This window comes from Phyllostomus discolor, chromosome 9, assembly GCF_004126475.2.
Source record: "Phyllostomus discolor isolate MPI-MPIP mPhyDis1 chromosome 9, mPhyDis1.pri.v3, whole genome shotgun sequence".
Taxonomy (NCBI): domain Eukaryota; kingdom Metazoa; phylum Chordata; class Mammalia; order Chiroptera; family Phyllostomidae; genus Phyllostomus; species Phyllostomus discolor.
Genome location: NC_040911.2, coordinates 38,744,484 through 38,771,808, shown reverse-complemented (window position 1 = coordinate 38,771,808; position 27,325 = coordinate 38,744,484). Strand labels below are relative to the sequence as shown.

At 39.9% G+C, this 27,325-nt stretch overlaps 1 protein-coding gene across 4 annotated transcripts in view; it reads left to right on the top strand.

Moving 5' to 3' along the window:
• The window catches only part of GATA6 (GATA binding protein 6), a 33,476-nt gene extending 8,318 nt beyond the window's left edge, over positions 1-25,158 (top strand). For all 4 annotated transcript variants that reach the window (XM_028524857.2, XM_036009217.1, XM_036009218.1 and 1 more), the window contains exons 4-7: positions 2,567-2,692; positions 3,661-3,748; positions 3,844-3,947; positions 20,449-25,158. In XM_028524857.2, the coding sequence (XP_028380658.1) occupies positions 2,567-2,692; positions 3,661-3,748; positions 3,844-3,947; positions 20,449-20,619 (489 nt within the window). In that variant the 3' untranslated portion in view covers positions 20,620-25,158. The remainder of the gene's footprint in view (positions 1-2,566; positions 2,693-3,660; positions 3,749-3,843; positions 3,948-20,448) is intronic.
• Positions 25,159-27,325: the final 2,167 nt, after the last annotated feature.

Genomic DNA, 27,325 nt, shown 5'->3' with positions numbered 1-27,325 from the left:
ATTTTACAGTTAGATGCCAGACATCTTAAGTGTCCAAGTAATTTATTTGTTATACGCTAATTAGCAGGAATATATGCTACATGTGTTGTTTGTGTTAAACAGATTAGAGTGAAATTGCATCACAGTGTAAGTCTGGCACCTTAAGGAGAAGCAATTAGTTTTATGGTTGCTTTGTTTTTAATGCATTTAAAATAAAATGGCCAAGGTTAATTTAATGAGTGTATGTGCCTTAAACTTGTTACAGCCTCCCACAGCCTAAAGTTTTTCTTCAAAGGCCATCCTTAACTTCAGTGCCTGCCTGACTCCCTATGGTTTTCATTTTTCTTACAAGCATGATATTAAAAAAAGTAGCTGGAAAATGTTCCAAGGAAGTTCTTTGTTTTCATGTATTAGGCTATGTATTAACAATGAAGCTGATTATTATGATTATTATTTTTTTAAAAGGTACATTGAGCGGAGAACTAGCTGAGCTCAGAAGTAACATTTTCTTGAGATTGAGTAAAAAACTGGTAGAATAGTAGCCATTTCGGTTCCAGTTGTATTATAAATTTAATCTAGTAGCATCCATATTTAGATAGTGCCATTAGTTTTGTGCTTTTACAAGTAAAAATAACTTACCAGAAAAACAGTTTTTAACATCTCCGAATCCATTAGTTTCCCTTCTGTGTGGCAGCTGTCTTGGCAGTAACCAAGGTCAGCCAATATGCTTGGTAAATGGGTTATAAATGATACCAATTGAAGGGTGTGTCTATCAATTAGTTCTCCTTGTGGGCTTCTTATTTATGGTTTTGATGGACCTACCTTAGTTATCAGAAGTAGAATGTTGAACCCAAGTTTGTTTAGCCAGCAGTACAGAACCAATCACATTTCAAAATAAGACATTTATGGTTAACTTGAATTCCTTGTCAGTGATGAATATAACTGAGATCACTTGTTATAAGGAGCTTTTATAACCCACTCACCTTCATTTCACATGTTTATGAGGACTGGCTTCACTTATGATCTGCAGTTGACAGTCATAAAGTTCTTTGATATAATGGCACATTCTGATAACAGCTTTGCTTCACATTGGCTCCAAATTCCACTGGAAACTGTCATAAATGGCCTGTTTATAAAATGAACCTTCCTGGTCCCTTGTTTTCTGAGTTTACGTTTATAAAGAGAAAGGAGTGTTCTGCTAGGAAATTATTTTCTTTTAACCAGAAAGGAAGAAAGAAAAAGAAAGAAACCCTGATGAGTAAGATTTTATGTTTTCATCATTTTAGCAAAGCAATTCCCAAATAGTTCTCCTGTCATCCAAGCATATTCATCACTACCAAAAGTCAAATTGATTTTTTTTTCTTAGCACCAGCTTCTTAAAATGTTGCAGTGCTAAGAGGCTTACCAGTGTCCCGTTCTTTTTATGATTTGTCTGTAAAGAGTAATGCTAAAGTAATACACCAGGATGTGAATTGTAAGTGACAAATTCAATTGTATCTTTTAAAATTGCCACCAAAATATGTGGACGTCTCTGTGCTTTAATCTGTGAATTTTCAATATATGCTCAATGTTTGTTTTCATTGTGCGTTCTCTACAGCTTCTTCTCTTAAATTAGTGTAGCTAACTTCCCAAATTCTGTAACTTTCAACCTGTTTTGGTCCCTGGATTTTCACTATAGCTTTTTAAACAGGACTCCTGGCACCATTTTTTAAGTTGCCTGTCTAGGTAATTTATAAACAAATTTAGATTTTTGACATTCTAGAGAGGAAGCTGATACTAGGTTAAAATCTCATTCTTTATCATTCTCTCATAATTTAGGGGAAGTAAATTCCCTTTAAGGATGTTACAGGCATAAGGGAACATGGAAATCATAATGACAGTAACTTTCTGATATATCACTTACCCCTTTGTGTGAAAAAAAGTTCATTATTATAGTGGCAGGGTAAATAAAATATATTAGTATCATTGTATATAAGACAGTGCCAGCATTAAAATAATGCCAGAAAATTTGCTTTCCCTTTGCAAAAATGAGTAATATAAAACATCAGGCAGCATTGGATCATGTTAATTATGGAGTATATTAAAGATATACCTCTTTACAAACATTTTCTACGTTTTCCAAAGTCAATTTTTATTAATATGTAGTTTCTCAAAAGTTTCCGGTTTGATTCTCTGCACATGAGAGGCAGACCTGACTAACTCCAGTTTTCAGGGGAAACAGACTGCCTAGAGCCACCTGACTGGTTGACAGTCAGGTGCATTGCATTTCAGTCATCCTACATCTCTGACCTCTGACAACAGTGGGTGCAGTTACCTGGCCAACATTGTGACTGGTTCCTGGTTATCCTATAATCTACGTTAATATGCTGGAGCAAATCAAATGTGTTTGGGATCAAGCACACTAAGTAAGTTTCTTGGGCCTGGAAGGTCAATCTAATCACACTTAATTTTTACTCAGTGAACCTCTTATTTATAATAACCAGGTACATGCTTATTGATGACAGGGACATGATACATTCGTATGTACAGCATATATACATAAAAATCACTTATAACTGAACACTTACTTTCTTGTGCTGCTTTCTAGCCTTCCTCCCGGCGGCTTGGATTGTCCTGTGCCAACTGTCACACCACAACGACCACTTTGTGGCGCAGAAATGCTGAGGGCGAACCTGTGTGCAATGCTTGTGGACTCTACATGAAGCTCCATGGGGTGCGCCACGAATTCTGCTCATAGTGCATATATGTTTAGTATGGTTTGTAAATGATTTCAGTTAAAAAAGTCAGCAAAGGAGCAGAGGATAAAAATTAAAAAATCTGATTTTTTTATATGCATGTTACTGAATCTAGGATGATATTAATTATATTAAACTATTATCTTAGAGGGCAGTAAGAAACAAAAATGCTGCCAGTTAAACTGTCACACACATCTACTGTAAGACAATATTAGAAATATTAAAATGTGAAAAATGTATATTTTAGAATTGATAAAATTGTAGTAACCCTTTAAAAAAGCTTGCACAAAGAAAAAAGCATGGGAAGAACTAGAAGGGCACAATAACTATTTTATATCTTAATTTTTGAATGCATTCAAATATATTTATACAAAGGAGTAATATACAGAGTGAGGGAAGAGTAGGTTTATAGTTGTTTGTATGGAAAATAATACAATAATTAATAAATAATATAAGAATAAACTGTTTCGCATACAACTGTAAACCTGCTTTTGCCACACCCTGTATTTGATAATTGTAGTTAGAAAGATTCTATATTTCATCTTAAGGATAGCACAAAATATTATAAACATCTACTTAGAAAGGAAAATAACCTTGTATATGTACAATTGGAAGAAGAGAGCACATGAGCTCTTTGAAGTAAAAGTACACATTCAGTGGTTTTCCTCTATAATTGAATTGTATAAAACAGTAAGCATTAATTGAAGGAATAATATCTCCCCGGCAAATCACCTCATTTGCTCTGAAGGACTCTGCATTTGATGGGGTAAGTGTAGTCTTTGTGCAGTTGGAATCTACAGAGTGTATATAAAAATTGGATTGAGATTTATGCCAAGTTCTTTTAAATGAGGGCTTTCAGTACTGATGTTGGGTCTTTAGCTAAAGTTTGAGTTTTCTTCAACATAATATTTATTAACTGTATGGCCTATGTGAAATTTTTTTTTAGGTGCCTCGACCGCTTGCTATGAAAAAAGAGGGAATTCAAACCAGGAAACGAAAACCTAAGAACATAAATAAGTCAAAGGCTTGCTCTGGTAAATATAATAAAATGCTATTTGATTGTAAAGTATTTGCCAACCTTAACAGTAGAGTATATGTATATTTATGAGGTTAATTTTGACTGTTGCAGGTAGTAGCAATAATTCTGTTCCTATGACTCCATCTTCCACCTCTTCTAATTCAGATGATTGCAGCAAAAATACTTCCCCTACAACACAACCGACAGCCTCAGGGGTAAGTGTTAAAACAGTATAGACTCTAAACTAGTGGGTAGCTGTCTATTTTATTATCTTAAATTTTATCTTATCGGGTAGCACAATAACCTAAACCAACAGTTCAGTTTCATTAGCTGATACCTAAGAATAGCTTTTAGAGGAAATTACGTTTAAATGTGAATAAAGCGACTAACTTAAGTACTTTACAAACCTCTTAATTAAGAGCTATATCATGTTTTTATGGTTAAATTAACCTAAATAAAAGCTAGAAGTTTTGGGTTGAAGTGCTTTAAATTGTTTTATTTGCAGGTATATGTGTGCATGTATATTTGTATGTGTGTATATATGCACACATGCCTGGAAATATGTATATTTTATATATAAAAATAAATATATAAATATATAAACCTGGTATTATAACATAATATTTGTATGTATTTCTACTGTAGATCAAAAAAATTATCAGCTCAGTGGTTTCCTATACCCCAGAGCCCATGACATTTAAATTGCTTTTATCACATCAACTCCTGCTTTTGATTTCCCCTCCCCTACCCTCCCCCCTTCCTTCTCCTTCCTTCTTTCCCTCCTTATCATCTACTCAAAACACAGCTCATCATAATGTGTCAGGTGCTGTATCACTGATCTTTCTTTACCCAATGTCCTCCTGCAAGGAGGGCTTGCCTTCTTCAAATGCACCTTAATTGTACCCAGGCTTCTTTCAGGCTTGCTGCAAACCTGTCAGCAATTTTATTTGTGAGTGAGGGTCTTTGTGAAGATCACACACAAAGTTAGTTTCTGTAAAGTTATGATTGGAATTCAGTTTTTCTTAAGTGAAGAGCACTTTTCCACCCTAGTATTTCCTGAACTTATCTGGATGCTATTTTAAAATGGCCAGGTTGCACCCTAGGTCTCATTGAAATCCAGGGTGGGGCCTGGGCAGAACGACCCAGATACTGAGACTAGTTTAGGATGAAACACCAGCCTTAAACATCCCTATTCACTTAGTAATTGTTTTCTACATTTGGCTTTGTCCTATTTGGAGTACTTAGAAATACTACACATTCCTGGGCCCCACCCTGGATTTTCTAAGTCAGAGATTGGGATGGGGCTTGGAAATCTGTGTTTATGAACTAGTGCTCCAGGTGACATTGAAACCCTGCCCTTGAGGAGTCTTCCAATCAGAGTTTGGGAACCACAGAGTTGGTTTCTTTTCTTTTGTCATATTCTCACATACCTAACCAAACAAAAATTAAACCATTAAAACAGTTTTAAACTGTGCTTAAAATTATATTTATTTCCTTTGTTCTCTGACCCAAATTCTTTTGAGTTTTTCCTTTGTTTCCTTGTTTTAATGAAACAAGAATTTTGATCAGAGTATCACAAGGGAAAAAGCCTTTTGTTTTTGTTTGTTACAGACGGGTTAAAGAATGTTTCTAGCCTTTATAAAGCTGGACTCTGATGTATGATGTTTTTACAGGAGGGTTACATGTAATTTTAAGGATCTAAAGTGGTAAATAGAACAGGTCCTTGTGGGGAAATGAAAAGGTCAAAATTATTTAAAAATAATTTTTATTATGCCCTAAATCCAGCTAAATGAGGCCAAACTAAGTTCTGCTTTTCCAAAGCTTTGAGGGAACAGCCCGGTTTTAAGCCTTGATATCCACCTTCTTTAACAGAAATGAGGATTGCTGTCAGTTCTAAGTCACTGTTGTTGGTAAAACAGTCCAGTTTAAGCATGGCAGGAGCCAGATTTGAATGATAAATGGCAGAGAAATAGATATTTGCCCAACAATGGGCTTTGGGGACCCCCAACCCTAGTGGGTGGGTTCCACTTGGTTCTCGTGGTTCTGTGATGTAAAAGGTCAAAACTGGCAATTTGCAAGTCCAGTCAGCTGCCCTCCCAGAGAAAGAACAGTGAGGAGTCTGGGATGGTCTGGCCCTGGACTGTCTGGAAGAGGAACCTCGGGAGTTAGGCTGTGGTGTCTCAGCATCTCTCACCTGTGACTCAGAATGCTCAGTTCCCTCCCTAGGGCCAGCAGGCAAAGCAACAGGATTTTAGAGGTTAGGAGATTTGTGAACAGTTCTACACGAGGTCTTTTGCTGTAAGCTCTCATCCTTCCTGTGGCCTGCGCAGCCTCTGAGGAACCGAGGAACAGGCTGTGAGAGCTACAGCCATCCACAGAAATGCTCCCTGACAGCTTTCCCAGTGCATGGGCTTTTGTGGGGTAGATAGCCCACCCTCCTCCCCTCACCCAGAGACCCACTCCTGGCCTGCTCCACAGGCACTCAGCTGGCGCCTGGGGTGTGGGTTTTCTCCAGTCGGTTTGCCCATCACGGATGTGCCCGTCAGCTCCTGCCTGCCGTTTCCAAAGCCAATCTGCTGGCTGCCTTTGGAAACTCTGCCCCTCTAAGAATAATTGTAGATTCTAGGTGTCTCCCCAAGTCACTACCAAAGAGTACAGTGTGTGTCTCTTGGTCCCTAAGCACTTTTCAGAGCCTTCTGGGTGTGCATGACCACTGGCAGCTGAGTTGTAAAGAGCATGCTGGGGGAGTTATCTGTGAGCCGAGGGCAGAAGCACTTGTGAAGGGGGACGGTGTTGACAAAGATGTGTCATTTTCCCTTTTTAGTCACGGTTAATGATGTTGGAGGGCAGTTGCTGTTTGTGCTGACCACTTACAGGATTTAGGTGAAGGGCTGTAGGTGAGGAAAGTGTTATATCCACATAGCAAGGTTGTATCTGGTACATACGTAGTATGTAGCACCTTCGTTGGCTCAGTGTGTAATAAGCCTCCTATGGTGATGGGTACATCCCATTGATCTCCAGTGGCCCCTTTGGTGGAAATTAGAGTTACTCTAGCTTGATAGGCACAACTGAGCTGCAAAACAAAAGGCAGTCTTAGGCATCCAGTGGAAGATAGGAACTGGGGCTGCATGTTCTTCCCTGAGAGATATAAAGGGCAATGTAAATGCTCTACCTTTCTTTAGTATTTGTATATTATTTTTGAATATTTGACTATTTCCTCAATATCTTGGACTTGCAAGGATGTCAGACCACTGCAGAGGTCTTAACCAAACTTGCTGTTTATTTTCATTCCCACTGAGAAATCAACTCTAGGAGATCACTAGTAGGCATTCCCACCAGGCTTCTTTTCAGCTCTATTGTTCCCACGCTGCCCTGTGGGTGGGCGTGTTCAGGTGGTAGCACTGGTCTCCGGTGTGGCCTGGTTCCTGAGCTAGCCTGGCAGGGGCTGAGTGTTCTGCCTGAGTCTTCTGCCGCTGTGAAGGGGCCTCCAGGCTCCTTCCTGAGCAGGGCGAAGGGGTGGGCAGGATTCTTCGTGTATAACATTTGGCATTTTTCTAGAACAAGAAAATGAGGCTCTGAAGCCTCATTTCTTTGACTTTTTTGCATGTCTTAGCTTTATGTTACATACTTGTTGCCATTTTGTGTTTTAACTAGACCTCTGCCTGGGAAAAAGGAAGACATTCCTTCTGATGGTCATTGGATGAATGTTGTGGGCTATGTGTGGGGTGTGTGTGTATGTGTGGTGGAGGTAGAGAGAGAGTAGTTTGTTTTCTGTGTGAGGTCAGGAAGACCTGCTGCTGTGCAGCCCAGGATTTGAAAAGTCCATATCATGTTGCTTTGGAATCTTTGTTAAGAAATATGTTAAACTTAATTTTTAATAGTATTAATTTTTTGTGACTTTTGAACTTATAGATAAGTTTCCCCTATGTAGTCTTTAAGGTATTTCTTAATTTCCTTTGGGATGGGAAAGATTAAATTGGGGATGAAAAATGCAGTAAGAAAATGTCTGAGAATAAGAAATCACTGAACATACAGGATGGGGCAAAAATAGGTTTACAGTTGTGAGTATGTGAGACACAGCTTATTTCTGTATTATTGGTTACTGTACACCTTTTGCCCCACACTGTGTAAGACTAGGCCTTGCTTTACAGTTGTTGTTCTATTTATACAGCATTGCACTATGGGAGGCCCTGTTTAAAACTGAGTAAAACAGCATTCCTGACTTCAGATTTTTCCTAAGGTGGTAGTAGTCGTGGGGGCAAATATAGACAGATCTGACTGCTGGTTAGATTCAGAAGTGCTTTAAAGGAGCGACAAATTATGGTAGGAAGCTAAAGCAGGGAGTGGTGAATTCTGAATGCAGAGCTGGAGATGGCTCCATAGAGTAGAGGAAATTCGAGTTAATGGGTTGGATTTTTGTGGGGGAAACAAAGGGATGAAGGTGTTCAGGAAGAAGAGGAGCATGGGTATCTATGGTACTTCAGGGATAGTTTTAGGGGTTCAGTGCGTCTGTAGTGCAGGGTGTAAGAAGCCAAAGGCAGATAAGGCTGGTAAAATAGGTGGAAGGTAGAGTCCTCCTTAAGAAGGGCTCAAACCACATTCATTTCTAAATGATGGACTTTCTCTAACCCACACTGCAGTCACAAATGTGTTTCTGTGTGCTAGAGCCCAACAATTAAAACATTCTTAGCTGGGAGTATTTTGAAAATTGATGTAAACAAATGCTAGCATGCTCATACTTGTACATTTTACAAGCAGGGTTTCCCCTCACAAATAGTAAGGAAAAAAAAAAAGTCTTCCTCGGAGCTGGTGACATGCCCTGACCTCACAGCTTATAATGTTTAGTTTCTCTGTCCCCAGGGTTCATCAGGGCAAGATGGTTTTGGGGTAGCTGGCACGTGACATGAATGGAAACATATTAGGCTTGGTGTGTTAGTGATAGGAAGAAGTTTCTTCACCTTGTGGTTCGTTGTTGGTGATACACTTCCACAAGAGAGGCAGATGACCTTACACTGAGATAAGGACGGACCTCATCTCATGTTCCTCCCAGGCTGATTCTGTGCCTTTGGGTGGACCTTACCCATTTGGTCAGTTTCTCCTTGCTGAATAGATTTCTTCATTCTTGTCTCATTTATTCTTCTGAGATGCTCTTTTCCTAGCTAGACCTGTTTTCTTATTGTAGTCACCCCTTGATAATAATGTTATTCAAAGGCCTTGTCAGAAGACGGACTTCTTTTTTTTTTTTTTTTTTTTTTAAGATTTTATCTATTTTTTAGCGAGGGGAAGAGAGGGAGAAAGAGAAGGAGAGAAACATCAAAGTGTGGTTGCCTGGCCTGCAATCCAGGCATGTGCCCTGACTGGGAATCAAATCTGCAACCCTTTGGTTCGCAGGCCTCCACTCAATCCACTGAGACACACCAGCCAGGGCAGAAGACGTACTTCTCTTGAGCTGCATGGTGCTAAATCTTGTGCTGGAAGTGGTTTGAGAGAGTTAACGCACACCCATAAGTGCTTGTAGCCTACAGGCAGCGGTTGAGGGACTGATGCTTGTTAGGATATCTGGATGTCTTCATAAGGCCTTCTGAAGGAAGGTTAGGTGCTTTGCAGGATAATATTTAAAATTCTTTATATAGATTTTTGATTATTTGCATCCTATGGTAAAAAATTAGAAAGCAACACTTTATTAGTCCTGTAGCTTACTTTTTTATTAGCAAATTTATACCGCATTGTCTTTTTCTCCAGGTAATTGACTTTACTGTGGCATTATGGTTGGCCACAAAATAATAGTTCCTATTATTATTAACTGTTCCTATAATCATTAAACAGCTGAAAGGTCATTTATACAGTGTGAGTTGCTTTTGCTTAGAGGAACTTGGCTATGAAGAGAGGGTCTGATTCCAGAGGCTGCTAGAACAGAGACAAAACAATTTCTGCTGATCCCCTAACTTAACTCTTCCACAAGAGCCTTTAGAGTCCTTGAAAGCCAGACATTGGTGGATTAGCCTTGTACTCTATCAGTTGTGCTCTTGCTTTTGAGAAATTTTCTCCTTTTCTCACACTTTCTCATTTATAAGATAGTGGACATAGGAAGGCAGGAAACTAGCTTCATCAATACTTTTATGTGCCAGGTGTTTTATGGACATTTTCTCTTCTATTCCTAATTATTACTCTACTATGCAGGTGCTTTTATTACCATTTTGTATTCGCAGGAATGAGACTCAGAAGGTAACTAACATGCCCAAGGTTATATATTAAGGGTTTGGATTTGGACCCAGGTTGTTATCACTATGGTGTACTAGATTAATACATGGTATGTAGTACATGTGATGCTGAGATGTTTAAAGAGAAGGAATTATATTTTCTTTCTTTTTTTTTTTTAGATTTCATTTATTTATTTTTAGAGAGGGAAGGGAGGGAGAGAGAGAGAGAGAGAGAGAAACATCAATGTGCGGTTGCTGGGGGTTATGGCCTGCAACCTAGGCATGTGTCCTGACTGGGAATCGAACCTGCAATGCCTGGTTCGCAGCCCGCGCTCAATCCACTGAGCTACGCCAGCCAGGGCAGGAATTATATTTTCTTAATTAAATCTAATTTAATTGGTAATTTTCAGCATTAAATATTGTCCCACTGAAACAGTTGGAAAAATAGTGCCAGAGAAGTGATTTGCTCATGGCCAAACATAAAAGGCACACTGTACACATTTTCTTCTTACTATACTTATTAATGAAATGTATTATAGTAGTAATACATTTGGGTAGTATATATAGTACAAATATACTGTTTGGGTACTAGAAAAAAGTAAAATTTACTGTTAATGTTTCTAATGTGATTAGAAAGATCCTCATAAAATATTATTAAAATTCTTTTAATGCTGTGATTTAAATTCATACAGCGAATGCTAAGTTAATTGGAACTCTTCAGAATGTTCAGATTGCCTTCAGTTAATTTTTCAAAATCAGTGTAAATGCATTTTTTTAATAGGCAAGTGTCAATTTTTTCTCCAAGTGTTTATAGTCCAAGATGCTCTCTTCTAAATGAATAGAAAAAGTTACAAAGTCATTAATCTCCCACAGGGTCTGAGAGAGAGTTGCGGTTAGGCCTTATTATTGCCTCATTTATAAACCAGGGCCCAGAGTGACTCCATAAGGTCACAAAACAAGCCCACGTTGAAGCGGGGACTGGAACCGACGTCTCCTGCTCTCAGTCCAGGGCTGTTACCACTCCCAGGAGTTGACCAACCATCATAGTTATTAATATCCCACTTGCCACTTGCTACAAGCCATGAACATAAATATTTTGTTGGCATTTTATCTTCACGCTCCCTATGTGCCAGGCTCCCTTTCTTACTTCCCTCACAGCCCCTTCTAATAACTCACGTTCCTGTCTGACCACATTGGCCTTCACTGTGAGAGTCACACGTCACCCTGGCAGGGAACCTTGAAGTATGTGCAGTTTGCATACTTTCCTTTTGATCTCAAGGCCTTTTGTGGACTTCCCTGTTTTTTTTTTTCCCCATGTGTGTGTGCGTGTGTGCGCATATCAGGGAGGATGATAAAAAGTAGTTAGAAATATGTGCTACTACATTAATGTCTGATGGCTTTGTTATGTATATTAGGAAACAGTAAAACTGTATTGTGCTTTAAATAGTTTATAATGTATGTGTTCACCTAATTTATCACGGGACTGATTTATTTTAATAAGTGACATTATCACAATCTGAAAGCATTAGAATATGAGGTAAAGAATAAGTGTAGGCAGAATATCATTTGCCTTTTCCTGTGGCCTCAGAACCCAACTTTTCTTTGTAGATGACAGTTTCTTTGCAGTTTTTTCTCCATGCCTCAGTTAGAATATACAAAATTGTCACAAAACTTGAAATAATGTTATGGGAAAACATGGCCAAATTTAAGAAATTTGGCTTAGAATGCTTTGAAATGTTATTGCTAAATGAATCTTTGAAGAAAATGAATTCCTTTCCTGGAACGAAAGTAATTTATTATGTATTTCATGGGTGTCTGCCAAAAGAGTTACTAGCAATATGAAGATCTAATGAATATGAATTAAATACACTGTGTTAGCTCTGGTCATGTTAAGACCTACCTGTTAATTTTCTTTGAAATTTTAATGATTTAAAAAAGCATCTCCAAAGACAGGTGGTGGCATATGTTATAACTCGCAATGCTGCTACTTACCATACTAGGCCCAGCAGTCGGAATTTGCGAGACTGGGCACCAAGAGATTATTTTATTTACTTCAGATTTTAAGAAGGATTTGAATAAAGAAACAGCAGGTATTGATTTCAACGTCCTGTTGGAGTCTTGTGAGTAAACAATTCCAAGTCCATATCTGCCCATGTTTAAATGCTTATTTACTTAGCGCACTGCCTCTTTTGTTTGTCCCCAGACTTGGGGCACACCCTGTAGCATCCTTTTTATCTTATTAAGCATAAATACTTTTTAATTTAAAGTGCTTATTAAGTTTAGTTGCTTGATTGATGGTGATGCCTGAATATTGTATGAAGTTTATTCTGGGGGTTCACGGATTAGCAGCTGGAAGGAAACCATTTCGGGCAGCCAGGCGCTGAGCTGCAGCCCTGTGTGACTCCAGTAAGATGCCAAGGTTTTGTAAAGCCTCTGTTTTCCTCTGCTAACGGGGAAAAGTAATTCCTACCATCTGGTTCTTAGGAGTATTGTATAGCGTAAGTGGGAGATGCCTGTGGACCTCTTTGAAGCTCAAGAAGAATAGCACTATTTAAATTTAATCTTGGAAATTAATAGTGATGTACTTTATTTGCCTGGCAATGTTTTTCATCCCAAGACATTAGAAATAAATCCTTACTTTCCTAATAGGGGAATTCAGAGATGGAGAGCTATTGTGTTAGTAAAGTAACCATATTTTAAATACTGCTTTTATTTTTGATAGCAACAGTTTTTCATTCCTCATGATACTTAGTATATTTATACTGCTTTCATGGATCTTGGACTATGATATGCTTTCTCTAATTGAGATGGTGAGATAAAGACACTCATCCAATCTCTTGAAAAGCCAGTTTTGCTATAAAAGATCATAATTCACCAGGTTTTAAATCTTGCCTCAGGGTTCTTTACCAGTTAATTTGAAGACTAGAATAGAGTCATCTGTTTTGTTTTGATTCATTTCAGAAGAAAAACTTTTTCTCAGTACGCAAATGACTTCACGTTGTAGAACGAACTCTCCCTCCCCTTTGCAATTTATATTTGTACATTAGTATTTTACTGACAACCCCAGAATACTTATAAATTTTGGGCCATGCTTTTCTTCACCACAACATGCTTTCTCTTTTAGTGTGTACAGATGTGCAAAACAATTTGCTTCTCTGTCCAGAGAATATTGTAAGTACAGAATTTTTCTTCTGTCCTTGCAGCATCCTAGAGTATGGATAAAACCTAGTTTACTCAGGCCTGGAAGGACCAAGAGGGGTCATGGGGGCAGCCAGCAAGCTCTCCAGTAAGGAATTTGTTTGTTAGATTACAAAAAAATTACCGTTCTGCTGAAAACTGAGTCAGGTTGTCAGCTGAAGTGACCGTGACTCTCCTCTTGTGAGGGAAGGTGCCCGTGTGGTCTTGCTCGATGGGAGCCACTGTGGGAGAATTAGAGGGTTTTGTTGTGATTGACGATTTTTACATCTCCCAATGGAGACAGAACACTTTGTGAATCTTCCTGTGTTGAAATTTTTGAATTCACTTTTTGTCTGTTTCTATTACTTCCATTTAAACTGAAATGAGCATTGTTTTTAGGGCGGAAGTTTAGATTTATCTAAAAGTGTTTCTTTGTTGGAACTTACATGTAGTTTTTACTTTTTCTTTTGAGGAAGGCCGCTATAAAGCACTGCGAGAGTCTAACCCAGAGGTTATAAAAGCAGAGAAGAGAGCTTTGGCAATGAGGGACGGCTGGCTTCCCCTCACACAAGAAAAAGCCGTAACCACAAACTTACTCAGATGTAGAGGAAGGACAGATCAGAGGCCATGGAAGTTGACAGTCTGAATGTGAGCTGAGGAGGCAGTGGTGATCATCATCAAAGTCTCATGCTCTGGAAATGATCACACGCTCACCCCCCAACCTGCCTGGGGTGCAGTGTTTTCTTTCTTCAGATCGGGGCTGCGTTAAGAGAGATTACAGCATGGAGGACCGAGTACATCCCTGTCGACTGCTTATTGCTTTTCTTTCTAAAAAATGAAGTGCATGTTTATAATTCCCAAACCAGAGAACTTATGATGTTCTTCAAGATAGGCTGTGTCCTTGAAGGGTTTCTTTACTCAGATGTGTTGCCTTTCCAGAGCTGCCTCCCCGGGCATCTCCGCCGGAGGCTGTTGCTCGGTCTGCCTGTTATGGGGTATATGCCATAGAGGCAAAGAAAGAGAAGTGGTAATCTTGGTGAGCCAGGCACTGCTGGGCATTTAACTACCTGAGTTTATCAATTTAGAAAGCCTTGACTTTTCAGATATCTGTCTGAAAACTAAACAAAGATTTATTCTCACAGGCAAAAAACGTGGTGATTTAAACCTGATCTGTGCCTACTTCACAGGCTGGTGGATGTTTTCCCTGTCCCTGTCGGCAGCAGCCGAGTAGCCCCTGAAGTCACTTATTCCTGTAGGAGGGAGTTTTCCAGCCCAGCTGCCGGGCCATCAGTCGTCTCCCACCTCACTTGGCCTGCGCTCAGTGCTAAGCCCAGGCTGGGACTGGTGCTGATAACACATTTTTTTCAACAGGAAGTGCCTCCATTTTCAGTTGTCTGTGGGAGGGTGGAGGGCAGATAAGCTGTGAATGGAAACACAGAACAGATTTCTGCTCCACCCTCAGTGCACTTTGATCAGAGAAAGAGCGAGGGCCTCCGCCTGCCTGAGCTCCGTGAAAGGAGGAAGGATGATTCAGCTACAGGCATTCCCGAGTGCTCTTCTGTACTGTTGCTCAGAAGCATTTGGTGGAGTAGGCTGGTGAGGTGTCTGCTTTTGCTATGTTGAGGTGTCTGTGATCTGAATTAAAGCCCTTCAAGGGTTTAACTAGATGTGGGAAGACATAGTGACCAGTTGAAATTTATACTTGTATGTTTTTGTGTGTGTGTACTGGGTCCAGGGTCACAATAAGTTTTCTCTGATTTTCTCCCCCAAATTGTACTGATTCTCACTAGGTAGGTCTTGAATATTACCAATGAGGAAAAGGCACTTAGATGAATAATGACATGACAAGCCAGGTTTCTTAAGGAGGGTTGTGCCAATTATAGTCTTCTGCAGGAAGGATACGGGTTTCAAGAGCTCGGGTTCCGCTGGTGTTTGTTCCACGTAGTGCTTGGTGCTTCAACTTCTATGAAACCATGTTTCTCATGGGCATGGATGGCAGAGTTCCAGCCTATGCCAGGTGATAGGGAGGTGACTCCTGGGGTACATGAGGCCCCTTCCGACCCACCCTTCTCTCTGGTAGTGCCTCCACTCTGATTCTTCCCTGTATTTTCATGCTACTTTATTGACTCCCTCCAGGCTGGCTCATTCCTCAAGGCATGTGCCTCATGATTCTGGTGTTAGTGTCTTCTATCCTTCCCCCAAGGTACTTATACCATTCAATTAAAATATTCAAAGAAAGGCATAGGTGGCTAATAGGTTGGGCTCTCTCAAATGGTCCCCTCTCAAATGCCCTCCTGGGTTCTCTCAAAATACTCTTGTGTATTCATGGGTAAGTTGTAATTATGACACAGAAATTTTATGTCCTGCTGTTTTTCACCTAACATTGCATTACAGGAGTTTTTCCATTTTGCTACATGATCTTATTATTTTTAATAGTTGCATAATAGTTTATTGAGTGGATGTACTTTGCTTTTCCAAATCATTCCCATATTATTAGACATTAGATTATTTCTATGGTTTCCACTACTGTAAGTAAACCTGCAATGGATGTCTTCCTGTGCAGAGCCTTTCCCTTCCTTCAAATTCTTTCCTTACAATGCATTTTCAGAAGTGAAATTACAGAGCCAAGCAGGGTGTAAAATTATTGATGTCTCTGCTAACTGCCTCCTAAGGTGTGTATCAGAATTCAGCCCTGCTGGCCACGTGGATGAGGGACCTGGGGTTATCACGATTTTATCAGATCTTATTATGTATTGTTACATAAAAATCATAATTTATTTTTTACTGAGGTATGACTGGAATACATAAAAGTTTTACATTGTAGTATTTCATGTTTGAATAGTGTATCCCCATTTACAAATATGGTTCTCAAGCTTTAAGCACAAGTACTTGCTCCGTTTTTTTCTGAGAGACTCAGATGTTGCTTTTGATTTCAAATCAGCTGCACATATATATATATATATAAAATATTTTTGTTGAATTTATTGGGGTGACACTGGTTAATAGAATTAAAGGTTTCAGGTGTTTAATACATTATCTGTATATTATGTGCTCACCACTGCAAGTCAAGTCTCCTTCTATCATTGTTTATCCTCCCTTTACCTTCTGCCTCCCCTCACCGGCCTTCCCCTCTGATAATCACCATACTGTTCCATGAGTTCTTTTTCCCCTTAATCCTTTCACCTTTCTTAACCAGCCCCCCAACCATCCCCTCTGACAATTGTCAGTCTGTTCTCTGTACCTATGAGTCTGTTTCTATTTTTGTTGGCTTATTTTGTTCATTAGATTCCACATATAAGTGAAATCATATGGTACTTGTCTTTCTCTGACTGGTTTATTTCACTTAGCATAATGCTCTCCAGGTCCATCCACACTGTTGCAAAAGGTAAGATTTCCTTCTTTTTTACAGCTATGTAGTGTTGCTGTGTAAATGAACCATAGCTTTTTTATCCACCCATCTACTGATAGACACTTGGGTTGCTTCCATATCTTGGCGATTGTAAATAACACTGCAGTGAACATAGGGGTGCATATATTCTTTCAAATTAGTGTTTTGGGTTTCTTCAGATACATTCCCAGAAGTGGAATCACTGGGTTGTAAGGCAGTTCCACTTTTTATTTTTTGGAGGAAACTCCTCACTGTTTTCCACAGTGGCTGCACCCGTCTGCCTTCCCACCAACAGTGCACAGGGGTTCCTTTTTTCCACATTCTTGTCAGCATGTGAGGTGATATCTCATTGTGGTTTTAATTTATATTTCTTGATATTTAGTGATGTTGACTATTGTCATATGTCTATTGGCCATGTGTATATCCTCTTTGGAGAAGTGTCTGTTCAGGTCCTTTGCCCATTTTTTAATTTGTTTCTTTGTTTTTGGTGGTGAGTTGTATAAGTTCTTTATAAATTTTGGATATTAACCCCTTATCAGCTGTTTTTTTTTTTAAGGAGCTCATCACTAATGTATACAATTTGTGGTTTGCCTGCCCATTGGCAATAGGACTCTTGGCCTGCTGTATAGCTTAACATTTTTGTCTGAAGACAATAGGTATTTCACTGGTAGCTTTTGGAATTATTACTCAGGTGTAAGAATAATAATCAAGGTATTAAGATTTCTATAATGGAGCTTATTTGAAAAAGGGCCAGTGAGCCTTTTGAAGGGCTGTGGAAGCACCTTATTTTTTTGTTTGTTTGTTTTGTTTTGTTTTTTGTTTTGCTTGTAAAGAGCTGTCACTAACAATTAGGATAAGGTCATTGTTGAGGTGGGTTTCACTTATAGCTCTGAATTCTCACTGTTCCCACCCAGTGATGGTGGTAACTCAGCTGGTAAAGAATAGAGTTGGGAGATTAAGGTAGTTCTCTATGCTCTATCCTCAACAGTAATAATAAACTACTAATAGTAGCCTATACTTATGTAGTCTTTACCATCGCCAGACACTGTTGTAAAAGCCTTACACATATTAACAAATTTATTTCTTGCAACAACCTTACACATAGATGTCTCTGTATCTTTCCATTTTTTAGTGAGGAAACTGAGGCACAGAAAGTGCCAGGTCAGGCCTTCTAGTTTACCTCTCCCACATTGTCTCTTTTGACTCCTTTACTTAAACACTTCTGTCTTAGCTGGTTTCCCTGTGAACAGATTTCTCGTGTCCTGCATGCCTCCCATTCTGAACACCCATTCCTCACCAATAACAATATCTTCTTTTTGTGGAATGTTCCCCATGGCAAGGTGTCATGCTGATGCTTTTATGAACATCTCAGTTAATCATCACTACCATACTTGAAGCGGGTAAGACAGAGCCAGTTATGGAGAAAGAGACTCAGGGAGGTGACCACACTTATGGGTGGCAGAACCAGGACACTACTTGAAAGCCCATGCTTGTCCTTAGCACTTGTGGCCATTTGAGATGGGCTGCTTCCTGGGCCGATATAGGCACCTTCTTCATTTCAGAGAATAGTACTTACTATGATGAAGTCACATTTAGTCAGATAAATGCAGATGTGCTTTTGTGGGGAATAAGTAGATCAATACAAAGTTGAGTGTGGCATAAATCACTTATAAAACAACTTTTTCTATTAGCTGTATAATAGCTAATGAAGACTCTAAAATGAGGAGTCCTTTTGTAATCTAATGTCACCCTTTTATTTCTTTGGGGTTAAAAATCTGGATCCATATTGGCTTTGCTCACTGTGGGGGTTTTGGATTTAAGAGCTAAAGCTAATCACTATATATTTTTTAAGATATTTATTTATTTTTAGAGAGATGGGAAGGGTGGGAGAGAGGGAGAGAAACATCAGTGCAAGAGAGAAACATCAATCAGTTGCCTCTCATATGTGCCCCGACAATGATTGAACCTCTAACCTAGTCATATGCCCTGACCTTGAACTGGCAACCTTTTGCTTTATGGGATGACGCCCAACCAACTGAGCCACACTGGCCAGGGCTGTCACCATATTCATATGTGTAACCAAATTCATAGCTTTAGTGTGTTTGACAGGATTATTTCAGCTATTTCAAAATTTTCACAAGAACCTATTTAAAATTTTAGGCACATCAATGACTTTTTGAAATTTGCTTTTATATGCACCCAAGGCCCTCAGTTTAAGTCTTTTTAGTTTGTGATACTTAAAAAGATGTTTGGGAGTAGGGGTACTATCATTGCTGGATTTTTACAGACACTCATTTTTCCTAGGAAAAGGAAGGATTGGATTCCGGTAAACGGGTTGGATTTGGGCCTGGCTGGTGTGTAGCTCAGTGGATTGAGCACGGGCTTGTGAAACAAAGGATCACGGTTTGTTCGATTCCCAGTCAGGGCACATGCCTGATCTTTAAAAATAAAATAAAATAAAATATAAAATAAAAAAATATAAAGGGGCTGGATTTGGTCTGTCCAGCTGGTAGGACGTTGGGGTAGATAAACAGGAAATCATATGGTCAGACCTCCTGAAGCCCCACCTCCTAGCATTGTGTGGTTAACTTTTAACTTCTTTTATTGTTTATTTTATTACAGTTGTCTCAATTTTCCCTCTGCCCTTCTCCACCTAGCTGCCCCCCTGCACTGCACCATCAATCCCCACTCTGTTGTCCATGTCCATGGGTCATTCATACACGTTCTTTAACTAATTCATGTGGTTATTTTGAGGATTAGAGAGAAAATCAGATTTTATCCAGGAAAGAGTAGGACCACGTTGACTTCCAGGCCTCAGGAGCCAGAGGGGCTCGGCGCACCTTCCGTTCAGTTCAGCCTGTGTCTGGTGCCCTGTGTTTTCTCTGAAGTGAATGTAACATCAGTTCAGCCAGAAATATGTTTTAAGGATTTAATGGGATTATGTGTGTAAAAGAAAGGTATGCTTTGAGAAGCACAAAATATTCTACCTGTGTCAAAAACCAAGTATCCAGTAATTTATGGGGTAGAGCCCTGAAAGCACAGAGGAAATGACAGGCTTCTGAGATCTGAGAAGGCAAAAGGCAGGATTTAAACACATGTGATTATGGCTAGATTTTTAAAAGAGCCAAATGCAACTTTCTCAAACCATAGTCTAAACATGATTAGTTATTGAGGCTTGATCCTACTAAAGTATGTCAAATAAATGATATGTTTTCTATACGGCCTTTCTTGTTTGGATGGAAGGAAGGAAGGAATGAAACAATACAAAGGTAGCCTTTTGCTTTGAGAAATAATTGCCACAATCTCGACAGATACAGGATGTTAGCATTTTCATTATAATATGATCTGCTTCAAACATAGCTCATTCTTCTTGGAAAGAATTAAGGTAAATGAGGTAGATATTAAAACCTGTATATGCGTGGGTTAATTTTCCATGAAGTCAGTGCTCAAAAATTTCATTTATCAGGCTCTGCTGAGCTGTGTAGCTTTCTCTTTTAGACTTTGACATAACTGCTAAGCCTGTGGCTCTGCCATGTGTGTGAGTGTGTATATGCAATGCTCTGCATTTTCTCTTGAAATGATTAGATTGTGTGGGCATCATTAGGGTCTGTTTACCTATGTGGTGTGGCTTGTTTCACTGTCAGATCTCAGGGCTTGGCACTTTTTACAAATAGGCTTCCTCCAGTTCCTTTTCTACTTTTGTCCAGCTGCACATGTTGCTGTGTGGTTACTGCCATGAGTTCTCCAGATAACAGGAGAATGTGTCTAAGAGCTTAAATCTCCAGGGTTAGGTCGATGTCCCTGTGCAGCACAGTGAACAGCCCTCACTCTGTCTGCACTGCCCATCTCGTTTGTCCCCGAGTGTTGACCTAGCAGGAGCTTGATGCCTGACAGATTTATCGGTAACTCTCTCCCCTTCTCTGTCTCCTCTCTGTCCCCATCTTCTGCCAGGCTGGCGCCCCGGTGATGTCTGGTGCAGGAGAAAGCACGAACCCTGAGAACAGCGAGCTCAAGTACTCAGGTCAAGATGGGCTGTACATAGGTGTCAGCCTGGCCTCGCCGGCTGAAGTCACGTCCTCCTCGGTGAGACAGGATTCATGGTGTGCGCTCGCCCTGGCCTGAGCCCGCTGCCTGGAGCGGGAGGGCCCTCGGGACCTGCAGCGATTATGCCACGCTGTGCAAACTGGGGAGAGTATGCTGACAGAACATTCCTCTGACATGTGATTTCCATGCCTTTATTTTGAAAGAGATGCATTTCCCAAGAGGCTTGCTCTGCCTTACCAGCCAGCCCCTGTCAGTGAAGAGCCAGGGAGAAGATGGAGCGTTTCCTGGGAAGGCCAGTGCAGCCCCACAGCACGGGCCACTTCCAGCCAGCCTACCTGTGGGTCTGCCAGGGCATCCACTGGGCCACCTCCAGAAACCTGGACCAGGACTGGGGCCTTGCCTGCTAAGGAATTTTGAGATTTTTAAAAAAGGTTTTATGTGTGTTGCCCCAAATCATGTGCTTCTTCTGATCGGTTTTGGTTATTCCAGAATTTATTAATGCCTTTCCACACCCAGATTTCACATGTGTTCACGAAGAAGACCATTTGAGGCCATTTGGTACACATCTCTGGAGGCTGAGTCGGTTCATGAGGTCACTTGTCAAAAATATCACTCAGTTTGCAGGACTGCATTATAACTGTAACGTACACTGTGACTGACGTTCCTCAAAGTTCGTATCGTGTGACTGATCTACAGTCAGTCGAAATTTGTAAACAGGGTAGCAAACAAGATATTTTTCTTCCATGTATACAATAATTTTTTTAAAAAAGTGCAATTTGCGTTGCAGCAATCAGTGTTAAATCATTTGCATAAGATTTAACAACATTTTTTATAATGAATGTAAACATTTTAACTTAATGGTACTTAAATAATTTAAAAGAAAAATGTTAACTTAGACATTCTTAATGCTTCTTTTACAACTACATCCCATTTCTGTATTTCCAATTGTTAAAGAAAAGTATTTCAAGAACAAATCTTCTCTCAGGAAAATTGCCTCTATTCATTTGTTAAGAATTCTTATACAAGAACACCAGTATCCCCCCTTTATTTTACTGTGGAATATGTGCTGGAAAATTTGCAACAAAACTTTACTACCTAACAGACACCATTTGTAAATACTCTAGGCATCTGTGCACACCAAGATGAAGTCTCTATAGTGTGATTGACCCACAGGCAGGTTGGTTTACATTAATTTTTTTAAATGGGATGTCACATGGAAACTTATTTCACCAAAGTTTTAAAAATAAAAAAGGGTATTGTTTTGTTTTCTGTACAGTGAATTTCCTTCCCTTTTAGTTTCATTTCGATAATGTATGTGGCTATAGATATTCATATAAAACAAGCTCATGTGAGGTTTGCAAATTGCCTTATAGTTGTCCTTTCAATGAATTGTCCTTTTGGAGCTGTTTTATAACATGGTTTATTCAAAGTTGGCACATGGAGTTAGTTATCACTTTCAATTTGCATTGGGGACAATTTTTGTAAGTGAAAGGGACACTGTATTAAACCTTATTATCTGAGATTATAAGCATTCTCTTAGGATCAGCCCTTAAAAACATTGAAAAAGCCCAGAGTTTCTTCCCTCTGAATGAAATATACTTCATAGTCTAGAAACGGTCTCACTTCTGGAACCCTCCTTTTGCGAAGTGCCACTAAGTCTGAAAGCTTATCTGAGGTTGAAGTTTTTTTCACTCACCAGAAGATATGAAATGGTCCAAACAGTCTCTGCTTTTTCTTCACTGTTGGGCGGATTTCAGGAAATCAAGAAGCTATTCCACAACACAATGGTGTAATTTCATTTTGGCTCCAAAGTGTGGGGCATTTTTGACTTCTTTTCATGATTACAGCCATTCTGTGGGTGTTCCTTTGTGGTGGGGTGGTGTTGGAAGTCAGACTCGGGGCTGGGGTATGTGTGCGTCTGGGGAAGTCACTGAAGCCCACATGCACCCCGAAACCATAAGGTGGGCTAGAACAATGGTTACGAGTGCTGGGTCTGCAGTCAGATCACTAGGCTTCACGTCCTGCTCTGCATGCATGAGCTTTGTGACCTTGGGCAAGTTATCCAACTTATGTTCCTCATCTGTAAAATGATGCCAGTAACACAGAGCTCACAACTCATAGGAAAGAGTACATGTAAAGTGCTTAGCACAGGACCTGGGGCAGAGTAAGCATTGAGTATGAACTTGATTGAAGAAGAGTGGCAGGAACTCCTACCACATGGGTGTTTGGAATGTCTTAGTCCCTGTGCAGAATCAGAGGTTTGTGGTCTGAGAATCTGATGTGTCTCGGCTCACCTGCACTTCTTCAACAATGCTGGGGAGAGTGCTATGGGGGATCCCCCCAGCCCAGGCGGTGGCAGAGATGGATGGGGAGGATGCCTGAGAGATAACAGTGGGAGTTCAGCTGATTGTTTAATAGAACAGGGCTGGTCTGACAGCAAAAGAAAATTATCCCCTCATTTTTGCCCCTCCTTCCTCTTACGGTTTTCATTACTTTGAGTGCTTTCTGGTGGGTTGGCAGTTGTTAGAGTTAATATGCTTTGATTGGGAAATGAATTTTTCTTATTGGGGCTTCCAAATGATCCTTTTTTCTGGGGATGGTCTCAGATGTTGCTACTTCCAATCCTAAAGTGCCATTAGGTTGCTAAAGCTCCTTTTTCTTTAGAACACAAAGGGGAAATAATTCCAGCTTTCATGAAATAAATGGCTAAGGGCAGAAGGAGAAGGAGAGGGCTTCTTGTAGCCTGTCTTAACACAGCAAACTCCACTGGTCTAGGCTTTTTCAATGGGAACTTTCTCACCTGTGATTGTATAAAGTGGAAGTTTGACCATTTCTCCCAAACACGTAACCTCGGCACCCCCTCCCCCAGAGTAGGATGCACAAAAGCAAGTCACTTCTCACTAAGGAGTACATTTACCTAGATGGTGCCCCTCGGCTTCAAGCGTCGGCAGGCCCATTGCTATGGGCTGCAGAATTTATGTCCTCTGTCACTCTGGGCTGATTTTAGGTCATCTTACATAACTGAAGGCTCTGTCTGGGGTTTCTCTTCAGGGTCATTTTGTGTTGTTTCCTGGTGCTTATGGGAGGGTCAGGAAAGCAAAGGGAGCTATTCATTTCCCCCTGCAAATAAATTAACTTCTTGCTCATGGGAAATGTTTTCCCCAGTCCTTGGAAAATTGATGTAATTTCAGATTATAGATAGGTTAACTGCTGGAAGGGCAATACAACAGTCTTTGGTGGCTATGCCAGATCCCACGCTGCTTTCATTTTGGGGCAGTGTGGTGGCTTCCGTGTGTTAAGTTCTCTCTATGCCCTGGCACTGCCCATGGGGTCGACAGGTCCCGGTGACTCTGGGAAGCAAACACTGGGAGGGTGTGTGTGGGTGGGGGGAGGCCGAGAGTGGAGAGCGGGGGCCAAATATTCAGAATAAGGCAGCTCTCGCTAATTAAAATGGGTTCTGTTTCTGGGTTGAAATAGCAAGTCAACTTGGCAATCTCCTGTTGTTTGGAAACTCTAAAGGGCAGTCAGATATGAGTTTGGTAATTTTAAATGAGAACTACTAATAAATTTGTTAGATCAAATCTTTGAAAACAGAGTTTACAGATAAAAATTCCATAGAGCTCTGGCCACTTGAGGCCTCTAGTTGGATTCTATGTGGCTGAAACATTAGCTGCAGCTAAAGCAGGCCCATCTCCTAAGGTTTTTGGAGGTAGAGACTGGGTGCTAGCCCTGGTAGGATCTGCAGAGGAGAGGAATCATATGGTGCCTTCAGTTGTTTCAATTATAAGACATTATTAGGCTGGAAGCCTGAGTAAGTAGATAGGAACTTTGGATAAATTCTGGTTGATAGTTTCCAAATAACTTCTAAAAGAGTTAGGATGTTGCATGTGGGTGTCAAACCTCCAGTATGGTGTCTCCCAGATCTGCATCGGAGGACAGCCGGTATTCACTGTTCTTCCTGCTCAGCAGCTATCACAGGGATGTGACCATTCTGCAGTTGATATCACTATTTTAAAGAGGTTTTTAAAAAGATGAATATTTAAAAATGGCTAAAATACAGCAATTAAAAATGAAATAATGTTTAATTAGTAGAAGGGCTTACATTTCAGTCATCAGTGGTTCCTTGTGGTAAGATAATTATCTAGACATCCCTTAGCTTTTGAGCAAGTCATTTCCCCTCTGGACCTCAGTCTCTGCAGCAAGCACACAATGGATAAACCAGGAGGCGCAGTCTGAAGGTCCCTTCCATCTGTGTTTGCTGCCCACAGGCCCATGTGCTGATTATAGGTAATGACGAGATGGTGGGTCTGTGGCCTGGTCTGAGTCCCCCGAGTCTGAGGGGCTTCTGCAGGCCACACCATGACTAGGGAAGCTGGTAGGATTGGAATCTCCTAGTTTTCTCCTGGTTGGTTGCCTCACCTCCTTGGGTTTTGATCGACTGTTGGCCAAGTTCTTTTATTGCCTAAGGCCACAGAGGGTGCGAGTCTGGTCATATTAATGAACAGAGGGACTTGGTAGGAGGTGCTGCCACCCCCTAACACCAAACCTCTGATAGAAAACTTAAACAGTGATATGGACCCAGACCGGAAAATGGAAATGTCTGCCAGTTGAACAGTCCGTAGAACAAGGAAAAAACAGCTTTGCTTTGCTTGGCCGATTGCTTCAATATCTTGTAGTTGGCTTTTTATTTCTTGGAAACAACCAACTTTTCATTGCTGTTTGCCTTCTGTGTCTTCTCTTTACCCATTACAGGGTTTTCCTCCCTGTCTCCACCCCCTCCCTAGCTTTTACCCTTATTTTCGTGGATTTTGTTCCTTTAGCACTCCAAGACTGGTCTGAAATAATAATAGCAAATATTTTGCTGCACATATATTGATTTATGTAATCCTCATGCCAAGTGAATGAGGTGTTGCCATCCCATTTTACAGACATTTCTACAGATGCACAGAGAGGTTAAGTAACTTGTCCAAGATTACACAGGGACAGTCTGGTTCCAGAGCACAGGCTGTTAACCACTCTATCATATTGTCTTCTTGATTTAAAGGGGAAGAAATTGAAAAACACAGAGGGGGAAGCAGAACTGTCTGAGGCTTGAGGTTATGTCCTTTCTGTCTCCCCTAGCATCTTAGAAACAGACAATTGTGATTTGCAACACAGGTATGCCTAGATTGAGAAACCTCATAAAAGTATACAGTTCTTTGAATTACAGATTTCTTCAGAAAACATAAGGTAGCATGTAGTTGTTAGCTGGAAAGGATTGAGTTTGGAGGTGTTGTGCTGTCTGAGCAAGTCACTTCTTTTACCTGTAACTTCAAGTAATGCTTGTTATGCTCTTAGCTCAAAAGCATTTTGCAAAGTTTAAAAAGCTGGTGAAATTATTGATTAAGACTGAACATCAGAGAGAACAAGGAATACTTCATTGTGGGGTAAAAATTTTCAATAACATTGTGGTTGTGCCAAAGAATTGTTTTCAGGAACACTTGTGCAAGATTTTGGCAGTGGTGTCTTAGGCTTTATCTTTTTAAATAAGTGTTCATTACTGTTTACATCATTGTTGCTATTATTATTTTGATAAGTTTGCATTACTAACGGTGCTCTCTGTCAGGAGTTCTCAGACTTCTAGGTATACAAGAACCCCACACAGTGCCTGTTGCATGGCCCCTGCCTCCTTCCCCAGGGAATCTGGTTCTGCAGGCCCTGTGCAGGGCTGAAAACTGGGTTTTTTGGCCTTTGCATTAGTTAAAATTTCTGGAATAATACAACATTAGAAAAGTTCTAAGTTGGAATACAGTGAAAAACAAGAGTCCTTTTCATCCCTGTTCCCCAGCCACTCAGTTGCTCACCTAGATGTAACTTATTTCTTGTATCGGTTACATGCATTGGCTGTCAATGCACACATAAGCATATATGAGTGTATATATTCAATGTTTTTTACATATGTGGTAGCATACTATACACATTGCTTTGCCTTTTGCTTTTTTCACTTAGTATTCATTAATTAATTGGTGTCCTGTTGAAGGATATTTGTTTCCAATCTTTTTCTATTCAAGTGATACTGCAGTTATTATCCCATAGCTGTGTCTTTTAACTCGTATGCAAATGTACGTATGGGGTAAGTTTCAGATGTGGCATTGCTGAGTCAAGGAGTATTTCTACTTTCAATGTTGGTAGATACTGCCAAATTGTTATCACGGAGATTGTTCCAGTTTGCACTTTCCCAGCCAATGTTCCCTTAGTCAAATGTCTGTTATCACACACTCAGATCTTTGTCATTTAGCATCTCTGAGCTTTGTTTTGCATCTTATTGTGAATAAGGTTGAACATCTTTTCCTATGATTAAGAGCTGTGTGTAGTTCCATTTATGTGAACTCTTTGCCTGATTCTGTTCATGTTCTTCACCTATTTTTTCTATGGAGTTGTTGGTTTCATTGATTTGAGAAGTTCTTTGCATATGAAGGAAATTAGCTTTTGTCTGAAATATATTTTAATGATATTTATTCCTGATTTTTCATTTGACTTTGTGTATACAAAAACAATCATGATGATCTTTTTTTTAAGGTAATTCAATTTATCTAACTTTTCTTTTATGGCTTTGGAAGTTTTGTATAATATTTAGAAAAGCCTTCTCCACTGTTAAGATTGTTTTTTTAAATCCCATGTTTTCCTCTAGTATTTTTATGGTTTTTGCTTTGGAGGTTTACATTTTGTTTCCATCTGGAATTTTTGTTTTGGGTAGTTGTAACATGAAGAATATATATTTAACCTTATGTCTTTCTAAATGGCA